Source organism: Capra hircus, chromosome 17 (assembly GCF_001704415.2).
Source record: "Capra hircus breed San Clemente chromosome 17, ASM170441v1, whole genome shotgun sequence".
Classification (NCBI taxonomy): domain Eukaryota; kingdom Metazoa; phylum Chordata; class Mammalia; order Artiodactyla; family Bovidae; genus Capra; species Capra hircus.
The window spans coordinates 40,898,693-40,918,224 of NC_030824.1; the positions used below are offsets into that span (position 1 = coordinate 40,898,693).

The 19,532-nt window shown below is 36.9% G+C and overlaps 1 protein-coding gene across 1 annotated transcript in view; it reads left to right on the forward strand.

Moving 5' to 3' along the window:
• Positions 530 to 19,532, forward strand: part of HSPA4L (heat shock protein family A (Hsp70) member 4 like) — a 54,924-nt gene continuing 35,921 nt past the window's right edge. Inside the window, exons 1-5 of the mRNA XM_005691268.3 lie at positions 530 to 968; positions 11,891 to 11,948; positions 13,792 to 13,932; positions 16,608 to 16,730; positions 19,425 to 19,524. Coding sequence (XP_005691325.1) covers positions 862 to 968; positions 11,891 to 11,948; positions 13,792 to 13,932; positions 16,608 to 16,730; positions 19,425 to 19,524 — 529 coding nt within the window. The 5' untranslated portion in view covers positions 530 to 861. The remainder of the gene's footprint in view (positions 969 to 11,890; positions 11,949 to 13,791; positions 13,933 to 16,607; positions 16,731 to 19,424; positions 19,525 to 19,532) is intronic.

Genomic DNA, 19,532 nt, shown 5'->3' on the forward strand with positions numbered 1-19,532 from the left:
TGGGCGCCACCTCACAGAGCTGGGCGCGGCGGGCGGGCGGGCGGGCGGCGGGGCCACGCGGCGGAACTGAAAGCGCGCTAGCTGGCTGCACATGGGCCCCTCGGGGCGGCGAGGCCGTCGGGTGGGTGCTGGAGTTGCGGGCGGGCCTCTCCGAGGGAAAGACCGAGGCGGCAGCACCGGCCCAGCAACCGCCAGGCTACGGGCCCGACGCCGGGCAGGCCTGGGCAGTGCCTTGCCGCTGCAGCAGGCCGGGCCCTAGTTGCCAAAACAACCCAAAGGGGTTCTTCCAAACACGTGGGCAAACTGCTGGCCGGGCCAGAGCTAGCACCTCGTCCAGCCGCAGTGCGCCCCGCAGCCGCGCGGTGGCGAGCCAACCGGCTCCGCTTCCCCTCCTCCTCTCCTGCCTGATCCTCCCGGCTCCCCCTTCTCCCTCCCACTCCTGCCGGCTCAGCCGCCTCCATTTTCCAGATCTTTCTCGAACCCGCAGCTCCTCGGGCAGCCGTTGCCCGAGCGCTGACGGAAGCGGCCGAAGTCGGGGCCAGGAGCAGCCTCGGGCACGAAGGGGCAGCTCGCGCGCTGCCCCGGCGGCGGAGCGCGCAGGCGCAGACCCCAATAACTGCCGGTTGGAGGCTGCTGAACCGCAGTGGAGAGAGACCTGGGCGGCGGAGGCTGCGGCGCGGGCGGCTTTCCCCTCCTCCAGGGTTCCCCGACGCGCTGCCCTAGATTTAATGCGCAGCCATTTGGGGTCATCTCTCCTTTGCTTCTCGTAGGAGTCGTAGTTCCAGGAGCAACAGCCCAGAAGAGGACGCGGTCCCCGCACCGAGGGCTTCTGCACCATCACCCCTACCATTAGGCGGCGGGATGTCTGTGGTCGGTATTGACCTCGGCTTTCTCAACTGCTACATCGCAGTGGCGAGGAGCGGCGGCATCGAAACCATCGCCAATGAGTACAGCGACAGGTGTACCCCGTAAGTGCCCGGTCTGGTGGTAATCCTGGGAAATGTTTCCTCCCGACCCTCACATTTGTCCCGCCTGCTGGTTTCTTCTGATGAGCCGAACTCTGAGATGACAGGTGCAGCCCATCAATTGCAGTCCGCGGGGTGGCGGGCCCAGGTGGGAGTCGGACTTCCTCGCTCCGCAAAGCTGCTTTTCCTTCAAGGACAAGGGACTTAACTCGTATAGTTGGAGCATCTGTGTACCCGCGCACCGCCCCCCACCGTCTCCCTACCCCCCCAGCCCCCGCGCGCGCCCACCACCACGCCTCGGTCCCCCGGCGTCCCTGCTTTAGTTTTCAGGAAAAGGATTGGTGCGGGACCACCACGACATTCTGAACATGAGAAAGATCTTTAGTTCCCCCCTCGCCTGGCTTGTTTGGGATTATTGGCCGAGGGCGGGCATCCGCGCTCGCTCAGTAAAAAAATTCTTTATTGTTTCTCCCCTTCCTCCTTTGCCCATCTGTCAACGCGACAGCTTTCTCTCAGAAAAGTAAGAAATGAAAGCTTAGAATGCAAATGTCAGAATATGAGTTGCAGGTTCATCTGGCCCAGAAAGCCTTCTTTTATTTGTTTTTTAAAAGAAGGGATTTTACCTCAGTGTCCTTGAGAATTGGGGGTAATCGGACGGATTTCCAGGGGCGTAGGTTAGTGGTGCATTCATAGGGAGAGAATCAAGGATGGGAGTCGTTGGCCACGTGTCGGTAATGTTCATCCATTAAAGGAAAGTCGTGGAGGTAGAACCTATCGAAAGCATATTTCTACAGAATGAATTGTTGGAGAGGCAGAGGCATCTGTCCTGTATAAACATGATTGTGAAGTGATTCTATTATGAACACTTGATGAAAGAATTAGAAGGAGTGGCACTATGTCATGGAAACATGTATCCACATGTTTCATTGTTTCTGTGGTCTGGGAAGTTAGCAAATAATATAATTAAGTAAGGGATATGAAAAACTAGCTTCTTAATGTAGATTCCTGTTACCGGTAATTTTATGAGGTAACTAACTGCCAATGTCTTATTTTCTATGGTTAAGCAACCAAACGTTGATTTGACCCTTCTGAATGGTCCAAAATATAATACTTTAAACATAAGACTAATCTTGTCCAAGATCAGTGTTAAGCTAAGGCTTTAAATAAGTATATTGCTAATCTTTTATGAATAAATTATGTCAAGGAGGTTTTGACAATAGTTTACTTGGAGCAGTTTGTGCTTTGGTTTCTTTTAAAGAATATTCTAGAAGGTTTATACCACCTTTTTCTAGATATATGCATTATATTTCTTTTGCTGAAATTCCTGTATACTTAACAGTCTCAAATGTGAGCATAGGTCAGTTAATGTTCATAGTACTGTTAGAACTCTTGCTTCTTTTTACATCTTTCTCTGGCTTTATGCACAATGAGACAGTGAAGGGTAAATTGTGAACTATTGATGACTTAATCTCTACAGCGTTTTAAGTCACAGCAGATACAGGTTTCTGCCAGAAAAGGACTAGGAAATTCCACTCTGCTCTTTCATCAGAGTAAAGGTTAATGGAGGCAGTTTTTGGCTTCAGGAACTTAGCCTATAGAGAAAAAATGAGAGGTCGGTTGGATGTTCCCCTTATCTTTAAACCCTTTTCCTAAAAGATCAGAAACTAGAATTGTAAAACAGATACTGCATTTCCAGGCTCAAAAATCTTATTAGTGGTTCCATGACTCTAAATTTAAAGAGCCTGGCCACACTTTCAAAGAGAGTTCTTTAGAAATTAGGCTGCTCATTTAAGTCTTCTAAAGTCTCTGTTAATATTCTTAAGCACATTGGCAAATTCTGTGTGGCTGAAGTTATCTTTCTGATTTGTATGTAAGAGAGTCATTTCTAATATCTAGGTTTAATGAGGCGAAACCAAAGTAGAACGTTCTAAAAGTGGAAGGATTGTATTCCTAGCTTGTATCAGCAACTCTGCCCTTCTTTCTGGAGTTGCATACTGTCATGTATTTCAGAGTATACCTTTTATTGTTATTGAACTAGTACTTCATTGTGGTTTGGTACTGTTAGAGTGTGTATTTACTTTGTGGGGCTTACATTATTGAGTGAAAACATAGCCCTTCCTGATTCCTAAATGTTTATTCATTAAATGCCTATCTTGCAAAAAATGTAACTATTGGAGGACCTGAAACTTTTCTAATACACCACAGTATTTAATAATACATATAAATTAGCTTTGCAAAAAAAAAAATTCTTTGTATGTCCTTTTGCTAACATCAGTGTAATAGGACAAAGCCATTGCTAAGATGCAAATACATTTTAAAAAGATCTTGTGGGAAGAAAAGTAGAAAATGTTTGATTTAGTTGGTTTCAGCATCCACGCTTTTTCACATTTCATTCTTTAATATACATAATTATGTATGCATGGGAGAATCCTATGTATAACCAAGGACAATTTAATAAAAAAGATAATTGCTTAAGTTTTGGCCTATAGTGGGGCTCCAGTCCATGGGATTGCAAAGAGTCAGACACAGCTGAAGCGGCTTAGCACATAGCACCCAATTTCAGTGTTTGTATAATCAAACACTGAATTTCCTTAAATCATCCCTTATTGGTACTCAGGTTGTTTATATTTTCTTTTTATAAGCGGTGCTGTGATAACTATCTTTGTAACTAAATTTTTGACCCTTAATTCCTTCAAGTAAGTTTCTAAAATTAGAATTACTGAGTGTGCACATTTTTCACGCCTTGAATGTTTATGTTGTTCAATTAAGTATAGATGTAGGGATTGGAATTTCCATCTCAGACTCAGTTATATCAAAGTGGTTAGTTTCACACATGGGAAAAGAAAACTGGAGCCAGAAATCCTCATTCAATATCAGATTAAGGCATGTGGTCAGATAAAACATCAGTTCAGTCACTCAGTTGTGTCTTGACTCTTTGCGACGCCATGGACTGCAACACATCAGGCTTCCCTGTCCATCACCAACTCCTGGAGCTTGCCTCAAACTCATGTCCAGTGAGTCGGTGATGCCATCCAACCATCTCATCCTCTGTCGTCCCCTTCTCCTCCTGCCTTCAGTCTTTCGCAGCATCAGGTGGCCAAAGAGCTTCAGCATCAGTCCTTCCAATGAATATTCAGTACTGATCTTTAGGATGGACTGGTTGAATCTCCTTGCTGTCCAGAGGACTCTCTGATGCAGTCTTCTCCAACACCATAGTTTAAAAGCATCAGTTCTTCAGTGTTCAGCTTTCTTTATGGTCCAACTCTCACAGCTAAAACATGCTCCCTGCATTTTAAATTGATATTTAGTGATGATTTCTATGGGCTTAGCATTGTTTGTACTGGCATATGTATCACATCAATTCTATGAGTTTGATAATACTAGCTATCTTTTTTCATAAGAAGCCTTAAGCAAAGTTAAATATCTTGGCCAAGAAATAGCAGTGAAATGGATTTAGTTTCAGGCTTCTTTGACCCCAGAACCCCAGTGTCCTTACATTATCTGTTGGCATACGGATGGTATCTACATTATTGGGTAATGGGCTGTATTGGGACAAATTATCTGTCTGGGCGTTTACTGTATAGAGAAGCATCGTTAATCAGTAAAGTCATCTGTTACTGTCTAGTTTCTAAGAAATATTATCTTGTTTTAAAATATTATTTTAGTATGCTTTTAAGTTATTTTAAGAACATGTAAAAATTTTGTTTCAATTTAGAAGTTGATATGAAAGTAGGTACACAAAATGTTAGTGCAAACCTATGGAGGAAAGCAGTATGGAAAGACTAGAAACTATTAATAGTGAATATTTCTTGGAAGTAGATTATGGAAGTGTGCTCTTAATACATAGTCTGTAATGTTTTGAACTTTTATGAACTTACTTTACAATAAAGAAAATGGATCTTTTAATCAAACTTATTTCAAGACATTTTTGTTAGATGTATATATTTGTTTTACTATTAAAATTCTGCAGGATCCAGCTTAGCAGACTGAACAGTTCTCTGGTTTTCTGTCCTTATCAACATATGTATAATCTGAAAATATGGGAAAATATTATTTATACACCACATCTCAGATATGTGAGATGTCCTATTCAATGAACAAAAGTAGAAATCACTTTTGAAGTACTGAAAATAAAAAATTTTTCTACACAGAAAATGAGAAACTCCAGACATTAATAGTGACTTGCTGGGTAGGAGGACTTTTTAATGGTAATAGCAGTTCAGGTTAGGAGAAAATTTTCACATTTTTAAAATTATTCTTTGTACCATATGAAATGGTTTTATTTGTATGTTTTACTATGAGATTACATTAATTTTAATTTAAAGTATTTTAAATACTGAAGAATTACATAAAGTATATCTCCTCTGCCTCTTCCCAACTACCTCCTAAACTTTAATATGTGTGTTTCTATACATAGTGAGTATATGTGTTAAACTGGGATTTTTTTAGCAAAAGTAAAGTTACATTTACATACATTCTGCAGTTGGCTTTTTCAAAATATAAAGTGAACATTTCAAATTTGCTCTTATGACTCTACATCATTTTTAATGTATGTACAGTATTCCTTTTATCTATACATGTCAATTAGTGTGTGTTGCAAAGTATTTTGCTGTTGACAAACAAAAATTCAGTGAAATTTTTTTTAAATGAAATTGTGCCTAGATGAGTGGATGGGCAGACGTCCCACACTTTAGCATGGCCAAAGCTAGTACTATAAAATCTTTTAGTATGACTATTATCCACAAAACAAAATGAATCTCTAGTCGTTGCCTTGAATTTGTAGCTGAAAAATTCTGAAAAAATTCTAGAAGGCAGGAATGATAGGTGCAAATTACATAATATACGTTGAGTTTAAGATGTTTAACATGCCTTTTAGTATGTGGTTAGTATGTGATTGGGTTTCCCTGATAGCCCAATTGATAAGGAATCTGCCTGCAGTGCAGAAGACCCTGATTCAATTCGTGGGCCAGGAAGATCTGCTGGAGAAAGGGATAGGCTACCCACTCCAGTATTCTTGGGCTTCCCTTCTGGTTCAGCTGGTAAAGAATCTGTTTGCAGTGTGGGAGACCTGGGTTCAATCCCTGGGTTGGGAGGATCCCCTGGAGAAGGGAAAGGATACCCACTCCAGTATTCTGGCCTGGAGAATTCCATGGACTTTATAGTCCATGAGATCACAAAGAGTCAGACACAACTGACCAACTTTCACTTCACTTAGTGTGTGGTCATTATAATACAAATTAATGAGAATAGGTATGTTCTAATTAAATTTTACTTACAAAAATAGGTGGTAAGTGGTAATTTGCAAATCTTTGTTCTAGGCAGTCATAATAAAAATGACAAAATTGTCTTTGAACTGATAAATTTTGAGTAAGATAATCAGTTTTCAAAATACGGTATCTAATTTAATAATTACACAGCATGTCTAATTTAAAGTACCTAATCAGCTTTTTAAATAAAAATTAAATCAGCTATGTAAATGTGTGTGTGATTTTTGTCGGGGCTTTCCAGGTGGGACAGTGGTATAGAATCTGCCTGCCAGTGCAGGAAACGTGGGTTCAGTCCCTGGGTCGGGAGCAAACCCTGGAGTAGGAAGTGGCAACCCATGCCAGTATTCTTGCCTGGGAAACCCCGTGGACAGAGATGTCCAGAAGGCTGCAATCAGTGGGGCCACAGTGGGACATAACTGAGCACACGCACACGTGCAGCAGATTTCTGTTAATGGTTTTAAGTTAAGAACAAATTTAATTTGGGAGTTACGCTTATTAGAAGCATTTGGAGACTACTAAAGGAATTTTTGTTTTTATATGTTAAAATATTTTATTCATTGTCCATATTGAAAGATTGGAAAGTTTATATTATTACTAAATCATAGATGTCTAAAAATTTTATATTTCTAAGCATTAGTCGCTCAGTCATATCAGACTCTTTGAGACCCCAGGGACTGTAGACCACCGAGCTCTTCTGTCCATGGGATTCTGCAGGCAAGAATATTGGAGTGGGTTCCTGTTTCCTAGTCTAATATTTCTAAGTAGCAAACTAAAAAAAAAATGGTAACAGTCATTCCCTTACTTTTTTTCCAGATAGTTACGTTTGAGAAATAATAATCACATGTTTCTACTGTCAAAGTCTCAAATCCTTAATTTGTTTAGAGGCATTGAAATAGAAAAGAATGTTTTCCTCAGATTATTTGAACCGCTAAGGGATTACTTTGTACAGAATACTAGTTGGGAAATGATGCAGTGGTTTTCAACTGGAGATTTTGTACCCTAGGGCGCATCTGACAATGTCTGAAGATACTTGCAGTTGTCACACGGGGAGAGGGAACGGAAGAGAGCTAATGATATCTAGCAGGTAGAGGCCAGAGATGCTTCCAAAATCCTACAGGGCACAAAATTGCCCCAGTCCCTCAACAAAAAATTAGCCCCAAATGTCTGTATTACCAAGACTGAGAAATCCTGCTCTATAGACATCTTGGCAACTATAGTTGAAAGGAGTTCCTCAGCGGTTGACAGTTTGATTCAGAGCCAAATTGGCCGTGTAAGGAACAAACCCCTTATTTAAACCAATTGATTGTCCTCTTATATCATTAATTCAGCTATTATATTTCTTTGCATCTACTCAGTGATAGCAGAAGAGACTATAAATGGTAATTGTGATCTTATGGAACTGGCAAGGGAAAGCAGAAATTTCTAAAAACAGAGCTATTTTAAAGTGTCGATGATAGGATCAAGAGGTTTTGATTCCTTAGTGGAGATTTACAAAGAAACAAGTCTAGAGTGTTGACCTCTTAGGTGAGAAGTTTGATGGTCTGTTGGCAGTGTGTGTTTTCTCCAACATAACCATGCTTGGCTTTATAAGAGAGACAGTTAATTTTAGATTTTAGGGGAAAATACAAATACAACTTTCTTAAGTAACATCCTGTCTTTTGATTTTTATGCCCCTCCTCTACTAAAAGTTGTACAGAACATTTAGAAGTTCTACTTATTTGTTTAATTTTGTGGCATTCTTTGAGAGTCTATGACTACTGTCACAATGGCAACATCAGCCTAAATATAATGGGTTTAAGCTGCATTGTAGACTCTTTTTTTTTTTCTTTTAGGTATAAAATGGATTTTCTAAATAGTAGTTGAAATAATCTATAGAAAGTGTAATTGGATTTTGTGATATATAGTTGGATAAACTGTTGAATATCCTTTTCTAGAAAAACTTTTGTGTCAACCTAATATATAGTATGTCTGTTTGCCTTGGTATTACTGAAAGGTAAAATTTTGAAAGAGAATGGGTATTTAAATTACTTTGATTTTTCTGAAAGTCCTTGACAGATATTTATTTAATGGCTGTGCTATAGAATCTTGGGGGAAAAAAAATTTGAGGGAATTTGAAGACCGTTAGTATGTGAGAAGGACCTTTAGCTGGAGAAGGAAATGGCAACCCACTTTATTATTCTTGCTTAGAGAATGCCATGGACAGAGGAGTCGTGGGCTACAGTTGGTGGGGTCGCAGGGAGTCATATATGACTAAAACAACTTAGCATGCATGCAGTATGTGAGGAGGGTTTTCTCATCAAAACTGGGTATTTTCAAGTTATAACGTTAAATTTTTGAACTTTACAAGTTGTCTGCTTTTACCTAAAGAGAATGTCTGATGATAACTGTAGCTTTCTTCATGAAAAGATATAGGCATAAAACATATTTCAGTGAAATACAACCCCGAATACAGCAAATACAGTGAATACAACAATAAATGATAGTTGAATCAGTCTTACTTGGATCTGAGAGTTTTAACAGAAGTTTAACTCTTGAGAATCAACCTCAGATTTTCTGTGCATTAAAGTAATGATAGCCTTGTACTGAAAAATTAAAAGTTTTTCAAAGTGTATCCAGATAATGGAGTTGACAGCAAAATGGGTCTCAACTCCCAAAATAAAGCTGGCCAAGAGATGGCAAATCCATATTTCTCTGAGTTTAGAATGGAATGCCAACCATCTTCATGGATTTCTGTATCAGGCATGCAGAGTCTACTCTGGCAGAGACTATGTTGAATCAAGGAATTATTTGCAAGAGAAATGAAGGTGTCACCTGAACCACTGATTCTTAATATATCCTATTTACCTATTTTTACCAGATCACAATTAAAAGTAACTTCTATTCTGTCATATATCAGTTCATCACATTTAACTTTTAGTTCTAAGTAAATTCCTCCTTGGATATATCAAAGGCACTTCAGTCTCAACATAGCCAAAATAGAACTGGTGATGGTCCATCCCCAAACAGGTCCCTCTTACAGCATTTTCTGTCTTATTGCATGGCACAGCTATTTACCCTCCAATGCAAACTGGAAACCTGTATGTTGTTATTGTTACTTACCTCTTCCTATTACTTATTCCAGCACTGTTCAGTAAAAATAAATATATGTGAGCCACATAATTTAAAATATTCTAATAGTTTCAATAAAAATAAAAAATAATTTTAATATACTTGATTTAACTCAGTATATTCAGAATCTTATTTCAGCATGTAATCAGTGTTTTTAAATTAATAAGATATTGTTTCATACTTTAAGTACATCTCAATTCAGACTAGCCGCAGTGGGCCTCCAGTGGTATAGTCAGTTAGCACGCGTTACTTATACAGACTAGCTGCATTTGTAATAGCCATGTGTGTCTGGTGGCTGCCTGTTGCACTCTGAAGATCTAGTTCATCACCAAGTCCTTTGAGTTTTAGCTCCTAAAATCTCTTAATTCCTTTTCCTTTTATCTCAGCTGCCACTGTCCTGAATACTGAAGTTACAGGGTAGAGCAGCTACAAAGCAAACTATGGCCGTTTATTGGCTGTTGGGGAAACAGGACACAATTGCAGGGTTTTTAGCAGAGGACTTTCTGTCTTTAAAAGGATCACTCAGGCTGTTATATTGAGAACAGACGGTATACCTATATACTGGTAATGTCCTTTTCCATAAAACCCTACATGTTAAAATGCTTTCTTTCTAGTTTTAATTAAGAAATCACATCTTCTACTTGCTTTTTCTAAGCTTTATTATCTATAAGTGATTATTTTCTTTTTTTGCTAGTGTATGTTGATTTTCTTGATAGACTAAATTCTCCAAGCACATCGGATTGTAGCTAGTATAAACACAATGCCTGTAAGTATTTGTTAATTGAATGAATTACAACTGAATTACAACCTGTAATTAACATTGAAACCATGGAAACATTTTCTTGAATCACAGCATGAAATGGTTTTTTGATAAAAATGGTACTCTACATGTTTATAAGCAGAATTATTAATACATTTAAATGCAGTAATAAAAACAACATATTCTTCATTTACCTATCAGTTCAGTTCAGTTGCTCAGTCATGTCCAACTCTTTGTGACCCTATGGACTGCAATACTCCAGGCCTGTCTGTCCACACCAACTCCTGGAGTTTACTCAAACTCATGTCCGTTGAGTCGGTGATGTCATCCAACCATCTCATCCTCTGTCATCCCCTTCTCCTGCCTTCAGTCTTTCCCAGCATCAGGGTCTCTTCACATGAGTCAGTTTTTCACATCATGTAGCTAAAATATTGGAGTTTCAGCTTCACCATCAGTCCTTCCAATGAATAGTCAGGACTGATTCCCTTTAGAATGGACTGGTTGGATCTCCTTGTAGTCCAAGGGACCCTCAAGAGTCTTCTCCAACACCACAGTTCAAAAGCATCAATTCTTTGGTGCTCAGTTTTCTTTATAGTCCAACTCTCACATCCATACATGACTACTGGAAAAACCATAGCCTTGACTAAGATGGACCCTTGTTGGCAACGCAATGTCTCTGCTTTTTAATATGCTGTCTGTGTTGGTCATAACTTTTCTTCCAAGGAGCAAGCAGACTCTTTTAATTTCATGGCTGCAGTCACCATCTGCAGTGATTTTGGAGCCCCAAAAATAAAGTCTGACACTGTTTCCACTGTTTCCCCATCTATTTCCCATGAAGTGATGGGACCAGATGCCATGATCTTCGTTTTCTGAGTGTTGAGCGTTAAGCCAACTTTTTCACTCTCTTTCACTTTCATCAAGAGGCTCTTTAGTTCTTTGTTTTCTGCCATAAGGGTGGTGTCATCTGCATATCTGAGGTTATTGATATTTCTCCCAGCAGTCTTGATTCCAGCTTGTGCTTCATCCAGTCCAGAGTTTCTCATGATGTACTCTGCATATAAATTAAATAAGCAGGTGACAATATACAGCCTTGACATACTCCTTTTCCTATTTGGAACCAGTCTGTTGTTCCATGTCCAGTTCTAACTGTTGCTTCCTGACCTGCATACAGATTTCTCAAGAGGCAGGTCAGACGATCTGGTATTTCCATCTCTCTAAGAATTTTCCACACAGTCAAAGGCTTTGGCATAGTCAATAAAGCAGATGTTTTTCTGGAACTCTCTTGCTTTTTCAATGATCCAGTTGTTGGCAATTTGATCTCTGGTTCCAGAGATCATTTACCTATAGTCACTCACTAAATCTTCACACACCTCTCTGAGTAGGTATTATTATCAACACTGTCTTCAGCTGGGAAGCTGAGGCAAATAATGGTTAGGTAATTCCTACAAGATTACTCGGCTGTTAAGTGGCAGAGCCAGGATTTAGATCCAAGTCATAGACTTAACTGAAATTTTTGAAAAATAATTTGGGGACCGATAAAATAATTTGGGGACCAATATATTGTTGCCAACTATTAGCACATTTTTTTAAATTCTAGCATTTATTCTGACAACTATTCTATTACTTAGGAAAGTTTAAAAATATGTAAAATTCTGATATCAATAACCTATGTTTTGAATACTACATGATTATATTCATCCTTAAATTCATTTTTGTGTAAAGAGAAGCACAGTAGTAGTACATTAATATAAAAATACCTTGGAAACACTTTTTCTTTTTTCTCTGTTCAGAGCGTGTATATCTTTGGGATCAAGAACACGAGCCATTGGAAATGCAGCTAAGAGCCAGGTGAGTTGTTAATGTAGATGTTTTGACTTACGGGAAGAATTAACTTTATAATGGCAGCTAAGCTCCCAGTTTATATAATTAAAAGTGAAAAAAAGAGAATAAAGAAGTTGACAGATCCTAATATCTTTGTATCTTACTAAATGTATTTTGCTTTGGATTGTAAAGTATTTCTTGAATTTTATTTTTTTAAAAATCTTAGCTGTGAGGTTAGGTTATGCTGTAAAATGGCGTCAGGTTTTCCCTGTATGGTCACTTTTAATGAGGGATATGCTATCTAGAATACATACTTCTACAACAAGTGAATGATGTCTTTGTTAAAGAAGGTGGAAAAAAATTGGAGAAACTGGTTTTCAGAGTTAATTCTCTGTGGCTGCCACTTTACATGGAATCTGTTTAAGTATTCATATTTCTAGGCTTCTGAAATCCTTTTGCATAAAACATTCATTTTAACATTCCATGCTACAGGTTCGTTTTTCTTAGACTTTGTTTATTGCCATGAACCAAATGCCCTTAACAGTTATTTTTTACATTTTAATATATACCCGAGTCTTTTCTTTATTACAAAATAACTGTTTAATGGAGCCATTTTTTTTCATGACTTTGTAGACATAATTGACTCATTTATCCAGGAATTGTTAAGATTTTGTAAATCAAATTGTCTTACAGTCAGCCTGAGTGTGAATGTTTTTTTCCTCCCTTTTCCATTTTCATACTGCACATAACCAAATGTTTGTGCCAAAATGACCCCTTCACTAAAGGTTACTTCTCGTATTCTGGCTGATTTAAGGTATCATAGGGCTTAGAGTCTCTGAAGGAAGCAAACTATAAGTTATTTTTCCTAAAAAGCTACAGCAATCAACATAGTAATTCAGCATCCCTGTAGTTTTCATCTTATAATTGAAGGTCACTAAGAGGACAACAACTGGATCTCAGTGATATTCTGTAGTTTGAACTACATGTTCTAAATAAAGAAAAAACTACTTTGCCAAAATATAAGCTATTTACAAATGAAGACGCATTAACTTAGCATGCTATATGGAAGGATTTTTAATATACTAGCCTAAGAGAAGTTTTTAGCAGTGGAAGCAATGTAGTAATACATGATAAAGTTCACGAAGATATTTAGTGTAAAAGAAAAACAGGGTGATAAAAGACATAGTGTAAATATTAATAAAAACACAGATGAAAGTGGAAAGAAATAAAAAATACTAATTCATTAGCCTGAAAGTCTTGAAGAAAGCCAAATAAATGAGTTGTAGATAGATTTTCATTGTATTTGAGAAGTTTTGAAGTTTTGTTCTTTTTAAAAGACAGTTAATTTTGTTTTTAACATTCCAAGGGTAGGAGATAGTGGTTTTTTATCAATTTGTTCAGTTGCTCTGTTGTGTCTGACTCTTTGTGACCCCTTGGACTGCAGCACGCCAGGTTTCCCTGTCCTTATTTGCCTCCTGGAGTTTGCTCAAGCGCATGTCCATTGAGTAGATGCCATCCAACCTGCTCATCCTCTGTCGCCCCCTTCTCCTCCTGCCCTCAGTCTTTCCTAGCATCAGCGTCTTTTCCAGTGAATTGGCTCTTCAAATCAGGTGGCTAAAGTATTGGAGCTTCAGCTTTAGCACCAGTCCTTCTAATTAATATGCAGGGTTGATTTCCTTTACGATTGACTGGTTGGATATCCTTGCTGTCCAAGGAGACCTCTATCAATTAGAAACCAAAAAATTAGATGATAGTGTGTAATTCTGAACTTATGCAGATGTATAGGATAAGGAGACTTGGTGATTCTTAAATACTAGCGTGGTTTACTTTGCATTAATTCAGTAATTATAAAAATGTTTACTGCCAACAGATAGTCACGAATGTAAGAAATACAATTCATGGTTTCAAAAAACTTCATGGGCGATCTTTTGATGATCCTATTGTGCAAACTGAAAGGATCAGGCTTCCCTATGAGCTGCAGAAGATGCCGAATGGAAGTGCAGGGGTTAAGGTAAGTTTATATTCTTGGAATGCAAGCATTTGTTCAAATTGAAGAAACCAAATGCAGTAATATTGCTTATTTTTAAATACTTTAAAAAAAATTTAACCTATTTTCCTTTAGGTGAAATATATGCATAGCAAGAAACAGGCAGTTTTTGTAGTGTGCTTTAGTGAATGCACAAAAAAAATCTTATTTAGAATAATAATCTTTTTAATCCAAATACTTTTATTGTCAAGAAAAAGGTATTATTATTTGGAGAACTTTCAGAGGTGAACCATTTTTAAGGGACAAAGGCAGAGGCATATGTGATTTAGAAAAATAGGCCCAAAAGTATATTAACTGCTATAATGAGTTTGCTCTAATTTAGAAGAATCTTGTGTTAGGAATATTAAAGCAAACTCTTCTTCCAAGTAAGAGATGGATTCTAGGTTTTTACTTCTATATCCTGAGAGAGTTGTAGATTGGTTAACAAAAACTAACAGAATACCCCAAAACAGATTATATGACTTAGCAGTTCTACTATTAGGTATGTGTACATAAGAGAATTAAACCACTTGTGCAAACAAAAATTTGTACACCAATGTTCATAATAACATTATTTATAATAGCCAAGAAGTGGGAACAAACCAAGTGTCCACCAGCTGATGAGTATATGAACAAAACGTGGTATAGTTATCCAGTGGCATGTATTATTTGGCCATAAAAGGACAGTATCTAGAAAACATGCTAACTGGGGGGAAAGAAACAATATAAAAGGCCACGTATTTTGTGATTTCATTTGTGTGGCTCTCCAGAATAAATGCAAATCAGTAGACACAGAAAATAGACTTATGGATGTTAGGAATTAAGGGTATCTCTACTTCTTAATTGTTAGGAATGGGTATCTCTACTTCTGCTGCTACTAATGGGACACTCTTTTTAAAATGATGAAAATGTACTACAGTTAGTGGTAATCAGTATACAAGTTTGAACACACTAAAACCACTTAATTGTACACTTCAGAAGAATAAACTTTATGCAGTAAGATTTATATCTTAGAGCTAAAAATTTTAATAGCTGATTTTCAAATTGATACATATGTTTTAAGGTGTACATATTTCCATGTTTAGAAGAGGATTCTGACTACAGGATGGATGATGAATTGTAGAAAGGAGACATGAGACTTAACAGTAGTTCAAAAAAAAGACACGATAAGAAATTAAAGACAAATTGAAAATTAGGAAGTCATATTTTAGGTGAAATTTGTGGATCAAGACATGCTGAGTAGGAAGCTGATGGGTTATGATAGCAATAAATGTAATAAAGAGTAATGTTCATGTGTCCTTTAGATATGTTAACTTCCAGTTAATGACTATGTGGAACAGTTTTATTCTAAACTACTAAAGTGTTTTATTCTTTAAAAAGAAAATTAAAAATTATGCTTTGTGAGTAGTTTGATTAAAAACAAAATAATTTTTACAGAAAGTCAAAACCTAATTTTTAAGTGATATAATTTTTACGCAGTTGTAGTGAGTGTATGTAAGCTAGTTGAAGAGGCTTTGAAAACATCAATCAACCATGCGTTGAACTAAGTTTCTTCATCCTTTGAAGACTGAAGATCTTTAGCATTCAGTGCCTCAAGCAGTTTATTCATTTATTTTTTCTGACATTTGTTTGAATATGCTTTGATGTTTATTTCATCTAACTTTTATATTCTTCAAAAAAATTCTGTATTATTGTGCCTCCTATAATCAGACTAAGACACATGGTACTTGATTCATTTTCCCTTATTTTTGTGTGCTTGATTTCTTCTTGTGTTTAAATTTCATATAATTTCATGTAATTCTTGGTTTTAAACTTACCTGTAAATTGATTTGGAAACAAATGGATATCAAGTTTAGGTCTGTTTCATAGTAAATTTTATATTATTATTCATATTTACACAGTTAAATAAATACATTGTACTGCCTGAGAAGTTCTTTAAAGCTCTTCCAAAGTTTAGTGTTTTAGCATAAAATTACTTGCTCTTGGGGATACAGAGATGAAATACCTAGTCTTTTCTTCTCTAAGTTAGTTGTAGTTATTGTATGGGGTCTAAGTTAACTTTCTATTGCTTATAAATATTGTGGTTGTCATTGTGAAAGAGTTTGCTTATTTGAATAAAGCATAGTATTCCTCGGTCAAGCACTGTAAAGTTTCATTTTATGTACTTAAATTCAAACTAGTCAAACGTGTGTATGAAATTGTTATTTTTTAAAATTAAAAAATTCCATGTATGCATCTCTAATGTTTAATTATCCCCTGAGGCCTTGGTAATTATCCCCTGAGGCCTTGGAGTAATGTATATGAAGTTCCTTATTTAAATAAAGATTTTTTTTTCCTGTGTTCTCATTTTCTTTTCACAAAACTATATTACTAACGCTTTCATTTTAAAGAAAGATAATTTGACCTTTTTCCCTTTATTTGTTTACAAGAATAGTAAATGATAAAACTTGCTTTTGTGGGAGATGGGGATCTGAAACAGGTAAAGACTTGATATTTTGGTTGTAATACTATGGGTAAAGCACTGGAACTTCACAGAGATGAGATATGATGATACTAGAGCAATATTTTTGGTATGTAAGTTCATTGAGTAAGGACTCTGCCTTTTTCATTAAATACTAGATGAATAAATGACTCATTAAATATTTCCACTTGGGCTTCAGGTGCGATACCTAGAAGAAGAAAGACCTTTTGCAATTGAGCAGGTTACTGGGATGCTATTGGCTAAGCTTAAAGAGACTTCAGAAAATGCTTTGAAGAAACCAGTGGCTGACTGTGTGATTTCAGTAAGTTTTACCTCAGTACTGAACACTCTTGAATCATATTTTCCAGTGTATTAATGTTATATGGAAATATTTTTCTTCCCTTATCTAGTAAATAACCTCCAATTTTTTCTTTTATGTTAAAAATTTTTTTCATTTGGTGAAGTTCAGGATTGAGTTTCCCATAAAGTTAATTGTGATAATCAGCTAATCTTTAAAAAAAAAAAAATAACTAATGTATGTGATTAGTTGGTGATTGCTATACCTGCCACTTACCCTTAAGAATCTTTCTAGGTGGCGCTTAAACATCCCAACTCCAGGGAACCTTAACATTTAACATCAAAGGTTGAAAATGCCCAGCTGGAAATTTGAGATTGTGTATATTCTGTATCCGGAAGAAAAGATCCTTTTTTAAAAATGATAAATTAGATGTATTTAATGTGTATACTTCAGTACATATGCATATGTATACAAGTTTTGACATATGAATATACCTGTGAAACATCATCACAGTCAGTATAATAAACACGTTTATCACCCCTCAAAAATCAACTTAAGCTTTAAAGGTAAAAATAGTTTGAATATAAGGTAAAAAACATGGTGCTTTGATATACATGATGAAAATGATCACTATAGTCAAACAAATTAATATATCTATCTCCTATAGTTACCTTTTTTTGTGTTTGTGTAGCAAGAGTACCTAAGATCTACTTTCTTAGCAAATTTCAGCATATAATACAGTATTATTAACTGTAACCATGCTATACATTAGATTTCTAAAAGTTATTCTACATAAATAAAATTTTATACACTTTGACCATTGACTTCTGATTTCCCCCACTTCCCTATCCCTGATAACTACCATTTTATTCTATCCTATGAATTTGACTTCTTCAGATTCCACATATAGGTTAGATCATGCAGTATTTTTCAGAAAGAAAAGATCTTTCTTTTAAGGATTCTTAACATTTAATCATTTACCCTGTCTTTTATCTCTTGAGATCCCGCTAGATATTGACAACTAGATTTTAAGTTATATGTTGTCACCTAAATGTGAATATATTTAGTACTGTTAAACTTGGCTACAGAAGTTCCCTCATCATCAGAAGAATAAAATATTATGACTCTTCAGTGAATTTAGTAATTATGTCAGAAATTAGTATCAGAATATGGCAGTGAATTTCTTGGCCATTATTAACTTTGTAATTAGTGCAGTTAGCCCGTGTGAGCTATACAAGGGGAATTTTTTTCTGTTTTATGTACTGTCATATCCCTCATGGCTAAAAAAGCACCTGGTACATAAGTTCCCAGTGAATATTAAGTGAACCATAGCTTATAATATACATTTTTATCAGAAGGATAATACCAAAATCAGGATATACAGACTTGTCAAAATTCAAGTTCTTTTAGCGTTATTATCTATTAAATGAAATTTCTAAATTCAGAAAGCAGTTAACTTGAAATTGGAAGAGCCCCAAGTCATTTTGTACATGAATGTACTCAGTTTTTTATAAATCTGTAGACTAAAGGAGAGTGCTTCTTAGTTTGATAATACTAAGTATATGTGATCTTAATTATGTTTTAAATTATGAGTTTATTTTTAATAGAAACATAACCTAATGTTTTTTGGTGATTTATAAAGAAACAGATGCTCATCGTAAGCCCCCTGCAATATAGTTTCCCCTCCTTTTGGAATATAACCATTGTAAACATTTGGGAGTGTATTCTTCTAGTAGTATATACACACAAAAAAATGAAATTATGCTATACGTGCACCCCCTTTTTTTAATGTAATAAAGATACTATTCCATGACAGTTCAGATTGGTCTGATTCTAACATCCACATCAGATTTCTTTATGTGGATATAACATATTTACCAATCTCATTTTAACAGACTCTTGGTTGTTAATGTTTCATTATTAAATATAAACAAATATGTATTTTTATAGAAGAGACCAACATGAGATGGATTTAGATGAACATATTTTTGAAATTCTACAGTATTACTCTATTTTACTAATTGCTTTAAATTTGTGTTCATACTTTAGGTAAAACTTTTGATACAGCAATTGACAACCTTAAAAAAAAAAAGGGGGGGCGCTTCCCTGGTGGCTCAGATAGTAAAGAATCTGCCTGCAATGTGGGAGATCTGGGTTCAGTCCCTGTGTTGGGAAGATCCCCTGGAGGAGGGCATGACAACCCACTCCAGTATTCTTGCCTGGAGAATCCCCGTGGTCAGAGGAGCCTGGCAGGGAACAGTCCATGGGGTCACAGAGAATTGGACACAACTGAAGTACCCTTGCCTGGAAAATCCCATGGATGGAGGAGCATGGTAGGCTGCAGTCCATGGGGTCGCGAAGAGTCCGACACGACTGAGCGACTTCACTTTCACTTTTTACTTTCATGCATTGGAGAAGGAAATGGCAACCCACTCCAGTGTTCTTGCCTGGAGAATCCCAGGGATGGGGGAGCCTGGTGGGCTGCTGTCTATGGGGTCGCACAGAGTTGGACATGACTGAGGTGACTTAGCAGCAGCAGAGCGACTAAGCACAACCTAAAAAAACAAAACAGTATTTTTTCTCATTTATTTAATTAGAACACCATTTATTACTTTGCGTAAGTTTTGGTGTAATTATTTTCATTTTCAGTTGGTGAAATGTTTAAGTAAAATGTATTACAATGAACTAATACACTTGATTATTGTTTTGCAATACCAGATTCCTAGCTTTTTCACTGATGCTGAGAGAAGATCTGTGATGGCTGCAGCCCAGGTTGCAGGTTTAAATTGTTTAAGGTTAATGAATGAAACTACTGCAGGTGAGCAG